At 46.5% G+C, this 15,061-nt stretch overlaps 1 protein-coding gene across 7 annotated transcripts in view; it reads left to right on the plus strand.

Annotated features, from left to right (window-relative positions):
* The window catches only part of LOC128769573 (receptor-type tyrosine-protein phosphatase mu-like), a 136,171-nt gene that overhangs the window by 93,806 nt on the left and 27,304 nt on the right, over nt 1-15,061 (plus strand). For 2 of the 7 annotated variants that reach the window (XM_053883394.1, XM_053883395.1), the window contains exons 15-20: nt 1,843-1,978; nt 3,273-3,302; nt 9,977-10,254; nt 12,157-12,237; nt 12,939-12,965; nt 14,322-14,333. In XM_053883394.1, the coding sequence (XP_053739369.1) occupies nt 1,843-1,978; nt 3,273-3,302; nt 9,977-10,254; nt 12,157-12,237; nt 12,939-12,965; nt 14,322-14,333 (564 nt within the window). The remainder of the gene's footprint in view (nt 1-1,842; nt 1,979-3,272; nt 3,303-9,976; nt 10,255-12,156; nt 12,238-12,938; nt 12,966-14,321; nt 14,334-15,061) is intronic. The other 5 variants (XM_053883396.1, XM_053883399.1, XM_053883397.1 and 2 more) reach the window with 5 other exon arrangements.

Here is a 15,061-nt window from a genome sequence, read left to right on the forward strand (position 1 = left end):
AACGGGGTTTGATCAAGCCGGGACTCAAGGCACAGAGTTGCATCTCTGAGCCCAAATGGACCCCTTGTGAGAATTGATCCAGCCCTACTCTCATGCTGATGAATCTTTCTTGTCGGGGATTCGCACGGGGCCAAAGACGGTTCTGACAGTTGCTAGCCCACCAGCACTGAACCCTGCACCCCAGAACCAGCCTCATGTCAGACGTGATCACAGCGAAGGGCTTGAAGGTTTCCCTTCAGCCTGGTTCTTGCTCTGTCAAATCCAAGAGGTTGGTCAGGCTCAGAGGTCAGATGTTCTTCAGGAGATTTAAGAATCTAGCTCTTTCATAAATGATGTGTTTTTGTTTTGAAACGGCTATTGAGTGACTCGCCCAGGGATTAAAATGTTTGGGTTGATTGCTGTCATTCAAGGAAATCGCTGCTGTAATGAATTCTGCAAGTTTGTGGCTCCATTCAAGTCGGTGGGTTCCTGAACTCTGCTCACTATCTCAGTTCCTCCACACGACAAGAATACTGACTGGTGACGGCTCAAACGCCACCATGAGGCGCCGATAAAATCAACCCCATCCGTTCGGACATGATTGTTAATACGTCAGCAGTCCTGAAATCCTGCGCCGCTGGGCCGGCGAGATACTAAATAAGAGCTGCAGGGTTGATAAGAGCACGACTGAGCAGCAACAATGTGTCACTACCAGAAGCCAGGACGGATATTTACCTATTCTGATGGAGCGGAGACGGAAAGATGTGTGTGACGGAAGCATTTATCATTCTAAACTCAGCACTGCTGACAAGGAGTAATGGTGTTCAGGCCCAGCACTGTTGTCTTCCTTCGTCTTCTTATCAAAGCAGCACAAAACAAAACACTTTTCCCGCTTTATTTCTGTCGCGTGTTCTTGTTGGCTATCTCCTGCTCCAGCTGAAACTTAATGTTTTGGTTATTTCAGGCATGTTTTTTTTTTTATCTTCACTGAGGTTATTATCTTTCCAAGCGGAGCTTACTGCATTTTTCCGCCACAGCGGGGAAAAAAAAGCCACAAACATGATTAAGAGAAGGGTAAAGACGGCGAGCGCTTATCTGCCGCGGCGTAAGGTGGACTCTCGGAGACAAACGGGGAGCCACTTAGCATCTGGGGTAAACATTACTCCCATGTTTGGAGTCCACTCAGGGACGCTGGACCTCAGGATATCGATTCATCAAACTTCATTTGAGTTTTTAATCCCATTTACAAACAGCAGGCTTTTTAATTTGAGGCCGGGACACGCCCACACCGCTCTTTTGTCCTTCCATACTGAGTAGAGTGGAGAGGCCAGACGTTGGTTCGAGTTATTTAAGATAAGTCATATGGAAGACTCGCAGCTGCTTTATATGGTAGAACGTTCCTATTTGTTTCAGTCAATAGACCTATTGACTTGGAACCCATGAATATATACGATACGTCTTATATATTTCAGTCTTAGTCCAAGACCCTTAGTTTCCAAGGGTCGTGCGTGAGGGAAGGATGATCTGGGAGGGACTCAAAGTAGAGCCACAGCTCCTCCAAGAGAAGTCAGTTGGAAGGCACAGGATGTGTCCTGGATGGCTTGGTAGTGAGGTGTCCTACAGGGAGGATGCCCCAGGACAATAGCCTTCAGTTCACCTTGGAGAACCCGAGTATTCCCCAGACGAGTGGGTGTAGGTTTCTGGGGAGTTTGGGGGACGCGGCTAAGTAATGCCATAAATCGGCCATGTTGAGTGACATCGCCATTTTGGTGAAGGTGACATTATAAAGTTAGTGGTGTTCAGATTTAACAATCACTTGTCATTTGTCTTGTCCAGCAAGTCACTCTGTGACTCATGTTTCAGGATCAGCGACCCACAAGCCGAACGCGGTGGAGCCGGAGAAGCAGACGGACCACACGGTGAAGATCGCCGGAGTCATCGCCGGCATCCTCCTCTTCGTCATCATCTTCCTCGGCGTCGTGCTGCTGATGAAAAAACGGTAAGCCTCTTCTTCTGTCCTCAAAATACTGTGGTGAGGTCACTTTTGGGAATGAAGTTCCTTTTCCGTTGTGTTTTGGTCTGTGAGTGGTGGTGAATAAGTGATTAGCCGCTCGTGTTGTTCCGCACCATTAGTGCTGTTTACAGCCGTGAGATACACTGTGGCATGAAAAATTAATCAGCTTCCACGGCAGCCACAAACGTGGGGATGAGAGGGGAACACGCGGGGGGAGGGGCGGAGGAGGGAGAAAATATTATGAGTGAGGATGACCGTGTGGCTAAAGGCTAAGTTTACATTAGCTGTGGAGCACGGCGAGGGGGAGGGAAGGGCTTCTGTTCATCTCTGAGCAATCGCCAGCGCAAATACCAACTCGCTTTTGTCCAAAGCTTGAAGAGCAAGAGCAGCTTTAAATAAATAAAAATCCAATTACTCTGTTGTGTATCAGTCCTTCATTCTATATTCAGGGGCCACGCAGGAGGCCGCCACAGCGCCTCCTGAAGATGGACAGAGAGGGAGCCCTTTAAATGGTTTAAGCTCATAACATTATGACCACATGCGTATGACTGAAATGATATGCCTCAAATATATTCTGAACATTTAAACAAGAGAAATGGACAATAATAATGCATATACAAAAATGTGCAAAAAAGCCACATGAAAAATGTATGTTATTCAACATAAACAAAACTGTAACAAAAAAATCTTAAAAATAAATATATAAATAAAGTTGATGCCAAAACAAAATTATTTTTAATAGAAGGAAAAAAATGTTATTACAAGAAACATCCGTTTAAAAATCTATTTTTTTAACTCTCTTTTAAATAAATTAAAAAATAAATTAAAAAAAATTCCGTCTCTATTTCAGTACCCAGGAAACAAACCTCATCATTTCTCATCAAACTAACATGCTGAGCCCAAAATGACCTCTTAGATTTCCCGCTCTGAAAACGGCAGCGCTCTAATGGAATTGTTTTCAATTAGTCTCAGTCAGCGCGGACACGCAGGCGACGTCACCGTCTAAGTTGCGAGCGGCGGAGAGTCGCGCGAGGCATCCCGAACTCTCATTAATGGTCCGCCGCGGGGTCGCGAGCGTCCGGCGGGCCGTCGGCATGACTCCACCTCCTGCCCTCACGATCACTTAGCCGCCTCCACGTGTTTCTCACCATATCTGAGTTTGTTCATTTCTTCTCTTTTTTCAAAACATTAATATATTTTTACTTTTTTCTTTCCTTTTCATTCCATCCCCTCCCCCCCTCCACTACTGCTTTTATCCTTCCACCACCCCACTCGGCAGAAGAACCTATCACTCCTACACTTACTACCTGTAAGTAACCACTGGCTGTGATGTTAGTGCCATGCTGCTCACCTCCACGCCGTGTCCCATGCATGCCACCATCTCTGGGCTCCCTCCGCTCCCGGCCGCAGAGATTACAGCCGCTGTAATCCCTGCCGGAGGACGCAGGGGGCGCCGCTTCACCCTTCATCAACGCTGTGTGTCTGCTTGCTGGCGGAAGCCTAATGAGACAAAAAACATGCGGCCCGTCGAACGTCTTCCGCGTTAGCTTCACTGACCCGCACTCCAAATGCACATTTATGAAACGCTGCCATCAACTCAAGCACTAGAGCTAACCCTTTAGCCTCGTCTGCATGTGTCCGGTTTAGACTCACAACTTGCTGCTGCACGTCCAAACTGTGTGAAACAAACGTAACCATTGAACTATCTACGTTGTTTAGCATAGCATTAACATTATGACCACCTGCCTAATCACATTAATTTATGTCCATTTTAATTACGTTTTGTACCGTGAGTCCGTCCAGCCTCTGGTGGGCAACAGCTCGCACGATTAAACAAAAAGGTCCAACGTCTTTAGCTACCTTTGGATTTTGGCTAGGTTGCTTCTGACATGAAATGGGTTATTAGGAACTTCTATAATGAACTTTGTTTTAGCCTTTTAGATGTCAATCATATAATTACCTTCTGTAAGTATAAGCTAACTGTTAGCTACCTAGGCATTTTTCCTCTACACGGTGCAGCTAGCTAGCTTAGTAGGTAGCAATAATGTTATCAGTTTGAATCCCAGTGGGGTTGCTGGTGTTGGAAGATCCTTGTTACATCGTTGACGCGTGCATTTGAATATTGACAATATTTGGTCAAATGCTATGTGAAGTGTAATGCTTTGAAGTGTTGAAACTTGTCCAGTCTTTCATCTCTTGGCGACTCTGTCATCATCACCCTGTTCTTCATGTTTGTGGGTCAATATTCTCACGTCGGAGTGGTGAACCGATCGCAGAATGGCGCACGATCGATCGCCCCGTCTCCGGATCTCACCTCTGAGTGAGACGGCTGATTCTCACCCTTGATGACGGACGGCGGCTAATCTGTCAGCGGACGCCTGTGATCACAGCGTCGAGAGCATCAAAGAAGGCCTGACAGTTCACCTGGAGATAACGCATCACAGTCGCCGCGCACCGAATCTCAGCTGTAGAAATGATATCTCACGGCACTGATGCCGAAAACAGAGAGTTATAATAGTGACCAGAGCACTATTTGGCACTGTTTCGTCACTACAAAGAGCAGCAAAGATCCCCAGCCGAATGAAATATTCATCAGGTGGTGATCACGTTCCGCCGTCCAGCTGAGCGAGGTGTCGCGCTCTCGCCAGCCTCTTCACCTCCACTCAGCCCGCAACTCCACTTTCAATCTGAGATTTTAATTCCTGAATCCACGCCTGTCATCTATGACATCACCGTCAGCCCATTAAAGCACCCACACATTCATCAAAGCCCTCCACGGCACGAGATCCACCCCGCCGGCGCCAAAATATTCAGTTTGGCGCAGCTGCCAAAGGTGCGAAGCCGACATCAGTCAATCTGGCTCATCGTCCATGCAGTCACATGTGCCATCAAATATACGGCCGCTCTTTAATCAGGCGGACGCTCGGCGTTCTGACGCCGTTCCCCCGGATCAATGGGACACTGGCGATTGGTGGTCGGGCTCCCACGAGGGTCCCAGTCATCCATCAGGTGCGCGGCAGGAACACGCTCTCTCTATTAGTTCCTGACACATTCTGCCGACTCGCCTGGTTCTGCCCAAACCTTAATTACACCCGCATCGATCCCTCCGCATGTTTACCTTCCTGGAGTTGGGACGTAAACGAGCGAGGAGATGCTCAGAGTGAGCTGAGAGGACTATATAAATATTCAAGGTCCTTGGCGCTAACCAGACTCTCACGTTTAGAATTACTGCCGTCTGAAACGATTCCCTCTCTCAACCTCAACTGTAGAAGAGTGTTTTTTTTCTTATTAAACATTGTTTTCAGTTTAGTTTTTGTTATTAGTGACCTATAATCCAGATTTGTCTTTTCAGCAGTCTGTGTATTTAGGTCTCATTAATAAGATTTCTGAACTTTAAAGAAATATTTTGAATCTCACTATTTAAATCTATAACTATGGTCCTGACTGTGGACTTTAAAAAAAATGTTTGTTCTTTTGTGCCGAAATTGTGATTTTTTTTTTTTTTTTTTTCAAAAATTTCTAGTATTTAACATTCAGTTATTTTGCTAATTTTTTGCTCATTTTCTCAAGTTTGTCTTTCTTGATGGTCTTTTTCTTTGTGGTTTTCTTACATGTGAATAGTTTTCTTAGCTGAACTTTATTCTTCTTTATTTTATGGATTTGTTTTCTGCCAACACTCATCGTCCGTCGTAGCAGCAACAGTTGACGTCCAGCGTCCTAATATCGCACTGCGATGACACTAATGTAAAGGAGTCACGTGCCTTTGCGTAGGTTCTCTCCTCCACATTCCTCAGAACCGACTCATGATCATTATTTAAACGATTTCGTCCGACAATTAGTTTCACGCGTCGCGTTGAGATGGATTGTCGTCTGCTGTTTTATTCCATCTGCGGGAAAAACAATTTGATCGGCCGTTAAGAGAGAGTGAAATATTTCATTTCCATCTGCCGCTCGGTCACTTTCGACATAAATCTGCTCCGACGTCACTCGTTTTTCCATGTAACGACTCAACAACACATAAATCTCTCTGCGCCTGAAATACATTTCTGAGCAGCAGGAGATCAGAGTCACACATCTGTAGCGTCGCTCTTTTGCTAAAGGAAACAAGACAAATATATTCTGAGTTACATTTTCATTTGCTTATACACATTTATTTGTCATGAATAAAAATGGAGAATAATTTTATATATTAAGAATAAATATTAAGTGTAAACAATATTGTAATATACTTCAATATATTTAGAAGTTTAAAATTATGTTTTTTGGTAATATTTTGGTTTTTTAATCAAGTAATAGTGATACATTAATACATAGTTAATTATACATATATATGTATTTTTAATTTTGAAAAAATAAATACATTGGTAAAAATATAAATAGAGATTGTTTTAAAATTAGTACTATGTCCACAAGACATTTAAAATTAAAAATGTATGTAAAAAAAAATTAAAAGCAAATTACATTTGCTCATAGCCTCAAACTTTTTTTTATCTTGAAAATCAAGCAAAGCTGTGTTATTGACCAAGACCAGCGAACATGTGACCTGTCGACTCTGACTGTGAAAACTCTTTTTTTAGTTTCATTGTTTCACTGGTTCTGAGTCTGAACCATGTGTTTAGTAGTCGCCTCCCATGTCGGGGGGTGGAGGAGCGGAGGGTCGGAACATGCGTCAGCGCCAGCGGGTCACCACCTTTGTTAGACCTGAGCTGCAGCAGGAATCGCACTAATTGCTACAAGACTGAGGATTTTTTTTTTTTTTTTGCTCCTTCGACTTCTGCATACTAACAAGCTGGTGGTGAGAGCAGGTCACATGATGACAGGAAATAATTAGGATGTTTGAATGGTTAGATAAGTCCCGCAAACAGTTTCACCAAAGGAACTTTGGCCACTTATTCGCTAGCATACTGATGGCAGATGGTTGTGGAGGGAGCTGCAAGGTTTGATCAGACTTTTCAGGATGAGATCCGTCCTCAGGTTAAGCAGTTCAAGGGTCTTGGTGTCTTGTTCATGAGTGAGGGAAGGATGCAGTCCAACAGACAGAAGAGCTGAGCCAAAGGGCAAGTTCTTCTTCTGCTATGTTCTGTGTGAAGTGACTGAAGAGGCTTTGTCTTACAAGCTCAACCATGAGAGCAGAATCACTGCTCCTCTCAGAGAGTCCAGCTGACTGGGGCATCAGGTCAGGTCCTGAGTTCGGTGTTCAACTGAGGGAGGAGGACCAGGTGCAGACCCAGTCTTTGGTGTCTATACCTGGTTGTTGAGCAGGAATACTTCAGTGCTTCCACAGAAGAGCTGGAGAATGTCTTCGTGAGGGGAGAAGTCTGGATCTCTTTACTCCAGCTGCTGCCCCCTTGACCCAACCTCAGAACAGAGGAATGCGTGGCTGGGTGAACCCTCACTCAAAAGAGTTGTTGACTTTAGAGTGAATCTCTTTTGATTGTTTTTTTTTAATCCAAGAGTCACATTTTAATTGCCTTTGTCTCTGTTTTTTTTACTTTTTTCATTCCTCCCACTCGCAACTTGAAAGACCAAGTCTTGTTTTTCTTGCTTGCCAGTTGGTTACCATTAAATTGCCAGTCTTTCAAAACATTTCAGAAGAAAAGATGGATTTTTGGAACAATGTTTCTGCTGCTGTTGTGTTTTTTTAAAGAGAGAATCGATGAAGCAATCAAGTCATCAGAGTCTGAACCAGCCGCTTGACTTTCTATCGATGACTTTGTGGATGGAAAAGAACAAGAGAGCGGCAAATGAAATTCCCCCGCTGGGAGGATCAGTGGCGCCGCCGTTGCCCTGGCCAGCTGGGTGTCAGTCATCCGGTCGCTGCTAATGACGCCGTCGTGGTGCGATGTCACAAGGTTGCTCTGTGGCAGAAACCGGCCTCGCTGTGCTGAGCTGGCGGTTTTGAAGATCAGAAGTCAGACCTCCAGCTGAACACACATTCTGGCAGACACACACACATCAGAGTTCTGGTTCGCCCGGATTCTCTGCAAACACAGAGGGAGTCGCCCGTGTGGTCTCCTGGGTTTGCTCGCGGGTGTGGCGCTGCGAGACGGGAGGGAAGTCGTCTTAGTCGTACTGGACCCCAAGGGTGCTATGTTCAAGACGTCACGACAGGCATTTGTGCCATGTTAGCATTGAGCTAGTTATTATGTTGATTTGCTTTGATGCCGAGCAACGACAAAAACAAACCTCAAAAACGTCCAGACTTGTTTTTGAACAAGCCATCCTCACTCTCATGGCATCAACGTTGGGAACATGGACTGAATCGTCCTATACTGACGCTGAAGACAGCTGTCCACGTACAAAACGTTTTCCTTCCTGTGTAGCCTTGCTGGTGGTAGCGCGAGGGGCAGGGAGACGCTCGGAAGCTAAACGGAAATTGACATGCTGTAATGTAGATATGCTGCGGCAGGCCGAACATATGCTTCAATTCAAAACCTAATGCATCAACATGCCGCGCTGAACGCTGCCTTTAGCGTCAGTAGAGGATGCAAAACTACGCTTTCCCAATGTCAGTATACAGTATTTTACCATGAGAGTGAGGATGGGTTGTTTTGAAATACGACGGAAGCTTGGCGGGCTAATGGAGTGTGGAACTTTTCAAAGATGACTTCAATATTGTCTCTGTCCGATCCTCTGACACATTCTCGCACCGACATCATCTGCATTAGCGAGTGAAGACAAGCCATATTTCTTAATTCTAGCACTTCAAACTTGACTTCCTCTGCTGCGATCTTCACATTTAGCATCGGGGGGACTCGAAAGAATGAGCGCATTCATCACCTCCCGCCAACATTTTACACTGCACTTCCTCGTAATACAGTCATCTATCACTAAATGTTCTGCTCTTACAAATTAGCAGAGAAGAGCGCAACAATTAATCTTCATCTGGCGCCCTCCGCGCCGCGCAAACATCCCACAGTTGCGTTGTTGATCTGCCGCGCTGCGTTCATGGAAAGCAGGAATAAGAGTATTAACTGCAGGATTAAAGGGAATCCGAGTCATGTGTGCGCTGCCAATTCAGTGCTAATATTGGTACACACACACACACACTCTTCTGTCGACAGCACAAAGCCATCACGCAACAAATGACTCAAGATTGCCGTTTCCAGTCTCCAGCTCTAATTGCAGATTAAAAACATGGCGTCCGGTCCGGCAGATGAGACTGTCACTACTTTGCGGCTTGCGCTCATGAGGAGCGGATCCGCCATTAGCCTCACGTCGCGGCCTCGGAGCAAATGACTGTTTGAAGGCGGCGGGGGCCTGTTGTCGCCATATGGCCCCGGGTTGAATAAACAGAAGAGATTTGCGAAAACAAAGCAGCAGGAGCGCGTGATTAGACAGCGGTCGCCTGCGCCAGAGAGCGCCAGTCAAACAGGCCGTACGGAGAGATACAAGGTGCCGGGATCAGTGGGAAAGCTGCCGTAGTTAATTTTCCCTCCCTCCCCCTCCTCACCCGTCTTCTCCAGCGGCGGCAGCGATCAAACACGGTGACAGCCGTTTCACTCTCAAGCTGTTTGACACGTCGTGTTAATGGAGAAGCTTCGACACCGCAGAGCAGCAGCGGGAATGTTTTATTAATCACAACACTTTTGTTTGTCACTTGTTTCTCATTCACGAGCGAGTGACGGGCGCGCGCCGGTCGCCGGACCAGGACGCCTCCTCCTCTTCTGGGTGGGAAACACTGCACTTCGGAATGTAAATGGGTCACGATAAAAGCAGGTTGACTGTTTCGGTTCACCAATTCTTCTGCCCCCGAAATACCAAAGCTAATTATACATCATCAGCACGGCGATGTATTTGGGTTAGTGTCACACCTTCTCACATTACTGAGGATTTATACTTCACTGCTCGCCAGAGCATCTGGAGCGCCGCGGTGAGCTAATGCAGCCACAGCACATTAGGGCGCCACCTCGTAAGCTTCTGTGAGTTATGGCTGTCACCTGACTCTTGTCACATGACACTTGCGTTTTGTCCTCCCCGCAGGAAGCTGGCCAAGAAGCGCAAGGAGACGCTCAACAGCACGCGGCAGGAGATGACGGTGATGGTCAACTCCATGGACAAGAGCTACACGGAGCAGGGCACCAACTGTGACGAGGCGCTGTCTTTCATGGACACGCACAACCACACGCTCAACACGCGCAGCGAGTGCGCTCTGACGCTCAACAACCGCAGCGAGTGCGCGCTCACGCTCAACAACCGCAGCGAGTGCGCACTCACGCTCAACAACCGCAGCGAGTGCGCGCTCACGCTCAACGGTCGAGGTGAGTCGGCAATTTTTGTCTACCACGCTCCATATATATTAGCATTAGTCAGTCGCGATGGGTAGATGAGGTTTCATGAAGCAGTGTCCCGATTTTCAGAGGCCACCAGATGCCGCTGTCTGCTGTAAAATTACGTAATGAAACCTCACATTTCTAAACCAAGAGCACCATCTAGTGGCGTATGAAAAATAGGACATAACACTGTTTCATGATACATCCTCAACCCATCACTTTTATACAGTGTGTCTGAACACACGTTAGCATCATTGTCCCTGGAGGTACATACCACCACATTTATTAGTACTACATTTAGACTTAAAATGCATCTTTGATTTACGCTTGCTTGAAACGCACTAAATCTTCAGACGCATGATTTAAAATCTAATGTTCTAATCTAGCTCATAACATTTGACTTTTTTTTGTTTGCAAAGGCATCATAGTCCTCATTTCGGTTTCGTAGAACCTTGGTCAGTACTGGGTCATCAGTAATTTCTATCTATTCTGTGTGTTAGCATTCAAGCATTTTAAGCATATAGGGGATGCAGGTTTCTTTTCAACAGGGACGCATATGCGATGTGTAGCTACTGGTGACACACTCAAGTTTAAAGCTAATTAGCACCAGCGGTACATTAGCACTCTCGACTTTAATTGTATTGTTTAGCAGCTGTAGCACGTCAGGTTTCCTGGAACTAATTATATTAGCATGTGTTGTTCATTCACAGTTGGAGCACATTAGCACTGGTGTGTCACGGATTAAGTGTTTTGTTTGTGCTAATTTGTTAGCTAGCTATAAAGGTACATTAGCTTTTATCTGGTTTTGTGCTGTTACTGAACTATGCCGGTGTGTTGACATGTGATGTATTTTAGATGTTTGCTGCTCTTCAGGTTTATTAGCAATGCTGGCACAAAGTCCCACTTAGCATTAGCATTTATTTTGAGTGGAACGCCAGATTTGGCGGTGATTCCCGTTCCTGAAGAAAAACAGGTTTTTCATCTTTAATTTGCTTCATTGAGAGTTGAATAATTCTGATGGTGAATATGTGGTGTTTTCATGAACCTGCAGTCGTGTGAACGCTCGCCAAAGAGCTGCGGGGAGTTTTTGATCAATAAGTCGTCTAGGAGGCAGCGACCCAAATCTTCGCTGCAAACATTGGCACTGGCACTTGTCTGTGGCCGGACCTTAATCTTGTGCAGTCTGCTGCAGATGCAGCGAGGAATCCCACCATAACCTGCCCGTCTCAGGTCCGACAGCCCGGCCACGGGGTCTTGACCTGGTATAATCCCGGCACCAACCGTCAGATTAAAAGGCCTCAGTCCCCTTGGCCCGGCAGGGGGACGAGCCCCGACGTGGCGCTGACCTTGATTAACTGTCTGCCTGGGCCGATGCTCAAATCTGGAATTGTTCTTCAGTCGGCTGCGACCTCGTACGACTGACAATTAAGTGCTTTCTGAGATTAAGTCTTTGTGAGATTACAAATCTGACCGCCCAGCAAAAGATGCTGACGCGGCACTTGTAGTCATTTGGTTGTTGTGAGACACAGAAATGACAGGACGAGGCGCTGCAGGGGGAGACGGACTTCACTGTCGGAACGCTTCATCCTGGTGGTGACAAAGACTTGTTTCTGTGGAGTCAGCAAGTTTACCCCAAGTTGTTCTGCAATGAATCCGTCCTGTTTAACCCCTGATTATTATGAGACGTGTGATGTGGCCATTCCATTTGCCACCTTCAGACATTTGAAATGTTTGAAACGCCTTTGTGTAAATATGTTGAAGAGATCTGGTGGAAGGTCCTGATCCACTTTTAGGTGCCTGGAGTCGCTCTGTTCCACTTCCTCAACAGTTCACTGTGGTCTTTCTCGTTGAACTTTAACTTTCCGAAATAACCATTCTCCTCTCTTGCAGCTGGATCTTCTCCTTCGTCCTTCTCACTGCCCAAAGCCAACACGCTCACCTCGTCCATCCCAGCTAACTCCTACTACCCAGGTGAAAACTCCTTCTGCTTCAGCTCGTGCGGAAGTGTTCCACTCAGTAATTCTGTTTTCTTGAGGACTTCATACTGTACGTGTGAAGCATTGACATAATCTATAAAAACATTACTTATAGTTTAACAACTGCAACATATCCATCCGTTTTTCTTTTTCCATTCCTGATTTGTTTCTAACCTTCTTTCTAATTTCAATAATATCTCCAATATTAAATGATGAAATATGAATGCTATATATATATATATATATATATATATATATATATATATATATATATATATATATATATATAGATCTCTTTCTTTATCTCTGACAGTCAACATTAACGTTTATAATTCGATAAAAGAGTCTTCAGTAATTGCTCAGGCTTCATTGACGTGACTCCAAACTGAATGTGAATGTGACAGCACGAGCGTGTCGCTGGATGAGTTGAGAAAGAAAAAGTCTCTCCCAGTCTGAAACCAAACTCTGACAAGACCAAAACACAGTTCCTGTGGGAGTTCCTAAAGAAACCCAATAAGTCGAACCTAAGGTTTCCGGGATGGCGTTCAGAGCAGATTCCACCGGACTTCCTGTCCGGCAGGGAGAGTGGGTTAAATGAAAGAGTGGAGTGAAACTGTAATTGTGTTGTGTGTGCGTGCGTGTGTGCTCTCTTAATCACTGCGCCTCTCTCTCCTCCACTGTCGGGGTTCTGAGCAGATCCCTTTGTGCCCACTGCCATCTTAGGTGAGACCCCTTTCTTCTTCCTCCGAGTGATAGAAGTAGAAACAAAGATTCCCATTATCAGCTCGGTTGTTATGCTTTAAACAAAGATGGCTTCCTCACCTTCATACCTGCATGCTGCTTCCCCTCTCCCTCCCCCCTCTCCTCCCCCTCTATGTACACCACCCACCCCCGCCTGGTCAAGCGAGGGCTGCTCCGGGGCTGCGGCTGGCTTCACTCCATCCCATCCACATTGTCGTGCGTGTGACGTCACATACGTGTTTGACCTCTCATATGCATGGACAGACTGGATGTGGGGGGAGTGCCCCCTCCACGACACTGTCACAAACTTTTAAAGAGGGAGACGTGTAACATCCTCGCAGAGAAACAGTGTGATCATTAGCTGTGCTGCCCTCCCCGCCTCCCCCCTCCTCACTACTCATTTAACTCCCCTCCCTCCCTCCAACACAACAACCTTTTCTATTATTCTTTTTAATGTCGCTCCACCGGCCTTCGGCGAACTGCGAGGGACCTACTTGTTTTTCTTGCAACACAGTCGACTCCTTCTTCTGCGAGCTGTTTTTTAAACCCCAATCTGGGTCAGAGTTTCGTGTTCACGCACCACAGTCGCCACCAGCGCCAAAACAGCTTTTTTTGGGGCGTAACAATCTCCGCAACACGAAGGAGAGAGTGTCGTCAGTGATGGCGGCGCATCACTCGCGATGACGCTGGCGACGCTACCACATACGACACTTGTGGTTAATGACCCTACAGGAAGTACCTTTTTGTATCGAGTCCCACACACCCGGAGCAAAAGCTAGACACCTGAATGAACACCCAAGCACAACACATTTGTGTGACTCATGTTGATTCCAATTCCAAACAAGCAGGTTTGACTCATGACATTCCTTGAGTCCTACCAATCAGAACAGGAAGGTAACACCACTACCTAGTTGTTGGATTCTGGATATGTTTTTCCCCAAATAAAAGTCTGCTTAAGTCAAGAGTCAGAGAGAGAAACACAGGTTTAACGTCTTTACTTGTTTGGACGTCATGTGACGTCACCGGTGTTCGCGACCCTTGCTCCTCTCACCGCTAGCCATCTTTCCCCAAGACAGATTCATTCTCTCCTTGTTTTGCTTTTCTTTTCCATGCGGTGTTGACAATGCCCCCCTCCCATTTACATCCTCAACCCTCCACACCCCCCTGACCTCGGCTCTCCATCTGTAGGCCGCCTTGGCTGAGACGGCATGTGAACTTGGCCGTAGCGTAGCGCAAAACAAAAACACTGTGACAGGTTCATGCTGTAATGTTGCTTATCCCCTCTCTCCTCTCTCTTCTCCTCTCTCTCTCGACACACGTAACCTCTTATCTAAAAAGTGCCCATTAATGGTAAGTTCTCCCAAGTGGGCCCCCAGGGTTTTCGGGGAGGGGGACGGAAGTCAGGCAGCAGGCCGACACGGCGAGGCTGCTTCTGACGGTGTCTTCTTGCATGACCAGTGGACTTTGTTAGCATTTCATCGCCACCATTAGCCTAGCATGATCAACAAGCACATTCAGTGGCAGCATCACCCCCTCCTCCCTCCTCTCACCCTCCACCATGCATTCCCCTCCCATCTCCGCTTCCCTTTTTTTTGGTTCTTTTATTGAGTTCAAACATCTCCGGGGGGAACGGAGCGGGTAGCAGGGGTTAAATCCACACTGTGTCTGTGTGATGCATCTGATGGTGCCTGCTGCTCATCGTGGCCCACCTCACCTCCTCCTCCTCCTTCATGTTTCTGGACCCCCTCCATCGTCCGCTGGCTCTCCCCCCCACACACACACCGCATCTGTGCCTCATGTCTGCCTCTGACTTGAATCAAAGCGCTGGATTGGACCCTGATTTCTAAACTCGAGCTCAAACACTTCAGAAATGTCGGGATCCTGTTGTCCAACGTTCTCCAGCCAACACCACTGAGACAGATGGACCTCAACCTTCCCACCACATGACTCATCCTATTACTCAAACACGTTGTTGTGACCATCCGTGACCAACAGATTATTAGTGGAGAGTCCGGAGGGTGGTGACGTAATGCTTACCAGTAAACCAGTTACTGACCCATCTGTTACCGGAGCGACTC

The sequence above is a fragment of the Synchiropus splendidus genome, chromosome 13, assembly GCF_027744825.2.
Source record: "Synchiropus splendidus isolate RoL2022-P1 chromosome 13, RoL_Sspl_1.0, whole genome shotgun sequence".
Taxonomy (NCBI): Eukaryota; Metazoa; Chordata; class Actinopteri; order Syngnathiformes; family Callionymidae; genus Synchiropus; species Synchiropus splendidus.